Here is a 7,926-nt window from a genome sequence, read left to right on the forward strand (position 1 = left end):
AGCCCGGGGATGCCAGGCCGCGCTGCCTGCCTGCTCTGGTGGGCGTTGGGCGTCCCCCAGTGCCGTCAGAAGGCCTCGGGTGTTTTGAGGTGTTTTGTTGTCGTCGGTCTAAAATTAATCTGCCGTCTTTCCTGCGCGTATGGTAGATGTCTCTTTTACTCGGGTTTTTGATTGACTGAAGAGTCATAAAGGGACATAAAGTCACATTAGCTTTTCCTTCAGGCCTGATGCTTTTAGGAAATTCAGTCACTGTGTCCTTACAGATTGTTTCTGTCTTGGTGTAACCGTGGTTGGTTGTGGTGGGTCTTCATTGTTTTGTTTTGCTTTGTTTTTCCAACTGGACTAATATTCTGAAATGTCACTTAGGTGAAGCTCCTACTGGCTTCATCACAGAATTTGGCTTAAATATCTGTGTGATACAATTTAAACAGGGGATCTCGCCAGTAGCTTGTCACAGCAGTAAGACTGATATTTCACCAGAGTTTTCGCTCTCAAAACCAGTGCCATAAGCTAAAATGAAGCCAAGTTTGGTGTATTTCTATGCATTACTTCACTGGGATGCTGTTAAACTGTGTTACTTCTGTTCAGCTGCAGGTTCAGACTTCCAGATATTTTTAGATACAGCTTGGTGGACCAGAACTGCTCTCAGCTAAAAGCTATGAAGAAGCATTTAGCATAAAACTTCTGCGTGACTGAGGCCATGGCGTCTTCCACAAACTTAGAGGTTGGGGCCCAGTTAATTGTGGAAGAATGTGCCAGCAGCTACAGCCTTTCACCTATGCCAGACATTAAAGTAGAGCATCAGCTTGACTCCAGCACAGAGGAAGGCCCAGCTCAGAGTGTCACCATGGGGATGAAGTTCATTTTGCCCAATAGATTTGATATGAACGTCTGCTCGCGATTTGTGAAATCTCTGAATGAGGAGGACAGTAAAAATATTCAAGACCAAGTTAACTCTGACCTCGAAGTGGCATCTGTCTTATTTAAAGGTTGAACTTTATGGTGCAAATTGTTGTGTGTGGACCATGTTGTCTTGCTAAGCCATTACATTTTTTTAATATGCTTCTGCCTTGCATGTGTGTTAATCAGTAATAGTTTTCTAAGATTTGTTCCCCTAACACTTTTATTATGAGCTTAATGGATTATTAATGTAAAATAAATTTATCCCAAGATTATTTCTTAAATCACACTTTCAATTATGTTTTGAATTGGAAAAGTAGTGGCACAAAAAAAACTGATAAGAACTGATGCTGATTATTAAAACAAGCTTGCTTCTTTTGTGTAGCATGTCCTGCAAAATGCTACACACTGTTGAATTTAGATGCCTCTACAGAACACTGCTGAGAGCACTGTAAGATCAGTAGCTTTGTGCAGCAGGTTTTCTCTCTCCACCAGTGCGATGACAAAGTAGCGCAGGTCGTGCAGTTGACTTTGTTCAGTCACTGTGGCCATACAAAGCCTGTGGTTGTTGTAGTGATTGGATTGCCAGTTCAGCTCCACACTGCTTGAAAGCAAATGTTGCTCCAGCCCTGATTCCCTGCAGCTCATCTCCAGCCTTTGCTGGGGAGCTTCATCAGGATTGATCCATGCATTTTAATGGTGGAGCATATCAATAAGAGAATTAGGACTTAAATCTGTTACCCCATAATGACTGTGGTTTCCAGTGCTCGCTGCTGTATTTCAGACTGTAAGTGATGTTTCAGTTCCTGAGGTTGAACTTGACCCATGTCCTTTAACAGACTTATTGTGGGTTTTGATGGTTTCTCAGCTTTGTGTTGCTTGGCTGCAGTTAGCCACTGTAACTTTCAAACTTTTTGATTTGCAGGCCCTAAGTGCTTACTAGTGTAGCTGCAGACCTGAATGGCAAATTTAGGCCCATCAGCAATAGGGTTGTTGTCCTTAGGTAACATCTGTGAGCCCCTTGAAGTAGTCCTGCACATCCAGGGACCGCAGGGCCAAAATCCCTGGTGGGTCTTTTAATTTATCACATCAGCTGTAGCTGCCCAATTGGCAAACAAAATATAATTTCATTTTTATCCTGTTACCATCTACTTAGTTGGTTCTGTCCCTGAGTTTATACTTGGGTTTATGATTGGGAAGTTCTCTGTGGTGAAGTTCAGTGTGCAAGTTAATGAGCTTCCAGTCATTAGTTACTAGTGCATGCTATTCTTAAATAAATTTAGCCGATAATGGAGTTTAATCCTTCAGTGTATCTTTCTGTTATTTAATCGGTGACCTTCTTAAAAATTACTTGGCTTCTCAGCTACTTCTCAAAACCAAAAGCTACTTTTGAGGAGTAGAAGCCAGGATAATGTGCATATTCTGTAATAAAAATACCATTAGATTGCAGTGAAAGCTAGAGAAGTTAGTACGAATGAACACAGCAGCACTGAATGACTTCTTCAATTCTAAGAGTACATGTCCCAAAGCTTGCTTAATATGGATTTTAAAGATCTTGTGACACTGGTGCTTTGCAGTGGGACTTGAGAATCCTTGAGGAAGAATGTGTGGCTTGCTGTTAGTGCTTTTACTAGAGGTAAAATCCTGTCTCTTTTCCTCTGTTCAATGCAGCTGAATGCAACATCCACACTTCTCCTTCCCCTAGTATCCAAGTCAGACATGTTTATACTCCATCAACTACTAAGCATTTCTCGCCAATAAAACAATCAACTACCCTAACTAACAAGCACAGAGGCAATGAAGTCTCGACAACACCCCTACTTGTGAACTGTAAGTGTCTTCCTGCTTTAATAATTATTTTGTGAACTGTATGTTAGGTGCTTGACAGATTTTTCTGATCTTGTTTTTGCTTTGTGTTGTAATGAACTTTAATATAGGAGGAAAACAATGAGGTAGCCTTGTCTAATTTCACAAGATTCCAACCATAAAATAGTAATCCATCAGCTGTATTGAATTCATATTTTCCAGAAAGGATCCAGTTCTTGATTTTAAAAATATAGGTAAAGATTTTTCTGATCCTTTCTAAGCTTTAAGTTAAAGTGTTTCATATACCTGTTTTCAGAACTTGTGCAACTTCAGAAATTAGTACGATCAGATGATTGGTAAGTGCTACAGACTGCAGCAAATGTCCTGATTGTCACAGACCTTGAAAGCCAAGAAAGCAGTACTTAATGGGATTTGAATATTGTTAATTGTTAAGCATTTTCTTTATAAATTAATTTTGTGTGATTTGCTTGATCTATAAATTATTTTCTTTATAAATTATAAGCAATTTTTTTAAAAAAAGGCTGCTTGCATGGGAGAAATTAATCTGGAACTGCAAGATAGGCCTCTGAGCAAAATACAGTCTTTCTGGAAAAAAGTCTCAAATAATAAGTTTTGTACTGTGCAAGCCCATGGGCTTGTTATGCCCAGCTCGTAATGGATCACAGTAAAAGCCGGTGTGCATAACGGATGCTTTTGTTTCCCCTTTTGCAGCTTTATCAGTTCATCAGCTGGCTGCTCAGGGAGAAATGTTGTTTCTGGCCACACGTATTGAACAAGGTGAGACAGAGGGAGGTTGAGTACCTTCCTCTTGCCATTTGGGGCATTTATACTCTGTCGTGCTTGACTTTTCCCCCAAAGCTGGATTTTTAAAAAATCTTCAACTCTGGTACAAACTGATGGATATTTGGGGCATCAGTTCTTTGTGGCTACGTGGTGTTGTTTCATATCAGTTTTCACTCATTGCTGTGATTTGGGTTTTTAATTAAACATCAGCGTTAACGGGAGTTGTAGGTAAATCCCCTCGTGCCCCTGCTCCCCAGCTAGGTAGGTAATCCATGGAAATGAGAAGGCAGAATCTGCTAGTTCTATTGGAAGACTTAATTTTTAAATTATTATCATCTTTGTAATTTAAAACATTTCTGTTAATGGTGCCTTTCGAATTCTGTTTAATCACCCAACGTCCAGAACTATAGGTTGGTAATTTAAGGCACAGCTCACACTGCAGTGTAACAGTGCTACTCATTCTAAGTTTTGTGATAGCTTTCAGTATGATGTTTATGTGCCTGTAACACATATACTAAATTTCAACTCTACACTACGTATTGAGTTGAGTACTGTTAACAGTATGTTCTTATTGTTGTACTATTAGTAATCAGCTGTGCTTTCAGTGCATCTTTGTTGAAATGTTTACTGGAAAGCAGGTAGTGAGTCGCTGAGTCTGTGTGCTTTGTAACGAGCCATATGGAAAGAAAATCAATTCTGGAGTGTCAGTTAACAGTTAAAAATGTGTATTATGGTGCTATGATAAGCATGGGATTTTTTTTTAATGCTTAGATATTAAAAAAAATTAAAACACAACTATTTCTGTGAGCCAATTGTTGAAAAAGTTGTTCTTCCTTCTTCCAGCTGCACTGGAAGTAGACCTTAATTGTTTCCACAAAACCTTCTACTGATCACATGAACTTTGGGGGGAAGGGAGTTATGCTATCTATATTGCTTTACAAGGTAATTCGTTACAAGACTGTGTGGATCACTCAATTGAAAAAAAAAGCACTTTATTTACCAAATAACAGAATGTAGCTCTTTATTTTTCAGGCAGCCCTTCTCTTTCCAAAGATAAGCCCAGATTATAGACAATTTGTAACATTTCTGATTAAAAACAGATCTTGATTTATAGAGCTTAAAAAACAACAACAAAACACCTTAAATTTTATTTTGGTCAGCTGGATGTTTTTTTCTTTCTTGGACAAAGATATTTGCACCATCATTGGGATAGAATTCTGGTTTTGAAGTTAAGATGAGAATGACTTTTAGGACACAGTGATACCTCAGTCCACTCCTCATGGTTATGTCAGTGAAAGGGATTACTAAATTGTGTATTTTTCTTAAAACAGAAAATGTAATCAATCATAAGGATGAAGAAGGATTTACCCCTCTGATGTGGGCTGCAGCTCATGGGCAGATAGCAGTAGTGGAATTTCTCCTCCAGAACGTAAGTTAAGAAACAGACTTCATTTTAAATGTATTTACTTTTTAGTCCAATTTGTCAATGCTGCTATACACTTAAAAGTTTTCCAGTTAAGTTTTGTGCAAAACCTGACATGACAAAGAAGTATGGCTAATACGATGATGATTGTTGTTTTTTGCAGGGAGCAGATCCACAGATTTTGGGGAAAGGGCGAGAGAGTGCCCTCTCCCTGGCTTGTAGTAAAGGATACACAGATATCGTCAAGATGCTGCTCGACTGTGGGGTTGATGTCAATGAGTATGACTGGGTAAGACTCTAGCTTAAGTTTATGCCAGAGTGTGCTCTGGTCATAAATTTGAAACACAGCACAGCACTGGCTTGGGTTTGAAAATTGTTCTACCTCTCCTAAAATACCTGGGAATTTCAAAATCCCTGTGGGATACAAGAAGTTGGCCTGACTTTTTGGTAAAAAGAGAAAGAGACTAATATTGAGTCCTTGCAGAAGGGTGAGCCTACAGACTGAACAGCAGACCAAAAAAAAGATAGAAGTTGTGTAGAAACACAACATCATTTTTATAAAACATATGAAGTCTCTTACTAACAAATAGAAATATACTGGTGTGTTAAGGAATTACAACTGCAGACTGTTCAGTCTAAGTGTCTAAGGCTTTTCTCTGGTTTTGCAGAATGGAGGAACACCTTTACTATATGCAGTACACGGCAATCATGTAAAATGTGTAAAAATTCTCCTTGGTAAGCAGACTTTACATACTGAATTTTCAGTAATAACGTACCAACAGTTCTCATTGTCAAAAATAAAAGTTTCTTTTCCTATTGTACACAGAAAGTGGTGCTGATCCAACTATTGAAACAGATGCTGGCTATAATTCCATGGATTTGGCTGTAGCCTTGGGCTATCGGAGTGGTGAGTATTGCAAATGTAAATTCTTTGATTTTGATTTTTCCTTCTTCTTGTTTGCGTAGCTGCTGTAGTGGCCTCGCAAAGGTTTTGCAGCTGTTAGAAGATCCCTATCCTACAAGTCTCAGTACACCTAAAGTATCCTAAGTCTCAGTACACCTGTATCAGCCCAAAAGAGATGGGAGTTTCTGTCGCTGTCTCAGAAAGCCAGGCACCTACCAAGAAGACATCACTGGCCTGGGTCTGCATCTATGGGCACAAATAGCAATGGGTAAGGGCTGATGCAGCCACAATAGAGAAGAAGGGAGTTGACCTGCTCCCCCACCCTATGTAAAGCAGTGTGTGTTGCACTGGACAGTAAGAAGCCTGCCCTACTGCCCTTGTTGATTGGCACTGATATGATGTAGTTTGCAACACTTTTTTTCCTTGTCAGACTAGCTCTAGCTCTAGTGTATCATGGAGGCAGACAGTAACACTGCCAGGACCAGTGGACTAGGCTGCCTTACTTAGTTCTGGAAAATAGGCAAAGAAGGGACTCTTCATTGTTTTTCCTTCATGCTGCCTTCATTTTGAAAGGTGTGAAATGTCTGCAACAACAGAAACTAACTGAATAAAAAAATAAAACCAGCACTACACATGTAGCTTCTCCGAGCAGAGCCCTGTGTTTATGGGGATTCCAGTAACTTCACAAATGCCTAGATGTTGGACTAATTTAAGAGTTCAGTCTCAAAACGTTCCACAGAAGTAGCTTCTATTAAACTGTTGTGCCTACTTCCCATTCATAGGCTTAAAAATCTGCTTTCCATGTGCCATCTGCCTATTCAAATCAGAGGACAGATCATCACCTCCAAAATCCATAATCTGCCCTACTGGGTGTATTGGTTTTGCATTATATATGAGGCTTTTAATTTCTGAAGGGATACAAATTCACCTGTCTGTTTTTTATTAAGTTATTGCACATGACAAGCTAGCATCTGCCAGGAAAAAATAGTACCACCCTAAAAATGGGGGAAAAAAAAAATTAACAGAGATTAACCTGATTTTTTTTTCTCTGCTTTAGTTCAACAGGTTATTGAGTCTCATTTACTAAAGCTGCTTCAAAGTATCAAGGAATAATGGTTGGCTCTTCCGTGGGTGTCAGTCCTTGGCTCAGAGGTTTGAACTGCTTTTTAGCCCTGTAATCAGTGACAAGGACTGGTTACTTGTAACTTTCCTCAGTTTGGCTCTTTGCCTGTTTTAGTGAAGCTTTTTAATTCAGCCTCTTCTTTCATTGTTGTTCATAGGAGAATGCAATGTCGTCCTTTTATTAAATGTATTTTATACAATTTTAGAAGAAAAAGTCAGTTGTTGTGCATGAAGAATTTTGTAAATAAAATCAGTTTTGACAATCTAAATGTTTATACCAAGTACAGTGGAGTGGCACTGTGCCAGGTGTCCTACTTCACCATGTCATTGCTACATATTCATAGAAAGAAATTTGTTTACATATTGAGGTATATCACCCTAGGAGATAGATGTCTTTACTGTTAATAGCATTGATGTGCACCATGTATGATTGTTTTCACGATTCTCAATTTATATTAGTGTGTCAGACTTTGGATTTATCTGATTTTTGTGTTGTTAATAAATTGAAGAACTTTGATGATACCAGTTTAATTCCCACCCACTTCCTTTCCACCTGCCTTTGCGTTCCTGTTGTAGGCCTGAAATGACTAGGCCAGAGTGTCCTGTGTAGAAATGTCTCAGATTTAAGGCAACGTAATTCAAATGCGGAATTCCTAGCTCCTAAATATCCTTCCTGCATGGGTAGAAAGCAGACACTGTTTGAGTGGGAAGAGAAACCAGAGCCTACAGCATTCAAGCCATCTTCAGGCAAAGTGCGGTCCTTTAGATCACAGAATCATAGACTATCCAAAGCTGGAAGAGCTCCATAAGGATCTTAGAGTCTGACTCCCTGCTCCTCACAGGACTACCTAAAACTAAATCATATGACTGTGACTCCAGACACTCCTGGAACTTCAACAGGCTTGGGGTCATGACTGCATATGTGGGGAGCCTGTCCCAGTGACTGGCCACATTCTCTGGGAAGAAA

General features: G+C 39.4%; 1 protein-coding gene across 1 annotated transcript; it reads left to right on the forward strand.

Moving 5' to 3' along the window:
* Positions 1–622: 622 nt before the first annotated feature.
* ANKRA2 (ankyrin repeat, family A (RFXANK-like), 2) lies at positions 623–7,227 on the forward strand. The gene is made up of 8 exons (XM_008946296.1): positions 623–989; positions 2,572–2,730; positions 3,439–3,504; positions 4,842–4,939; positions 5,097–5,222; positions 5,602–5,668; positions 5,760–5,840; positions 6,895–7,227. Exons 1-8 carry the CDS (start codon positions 701–703, stop codon positions 6,948–6,950), a joined length of 942 nt encoding a protein of 313 aa, XP_008944544.1. The 5' UTR covers positions 623–700; the 3' UTR covers positions 6,951–7,227.
* The last annotated feature ends 699 nt before the right edge of the window (positions 7,228–7,926 follow it).

Source organism: Merops nubicus, unplaced genomic scaffold (genome assembly GCF_000691845.1).
Source record: "Merops nubicus isolate BGI_N331 unplaced genomic scaffold, ASM69184v1 scaffold1088, whole genome shotgun sequence".
Lineage (NCBI taxonomy): Eukaryota > Metazoa > Chordata > Aves > Coraciiformes > Meropidae > Merops > Merops nubicus.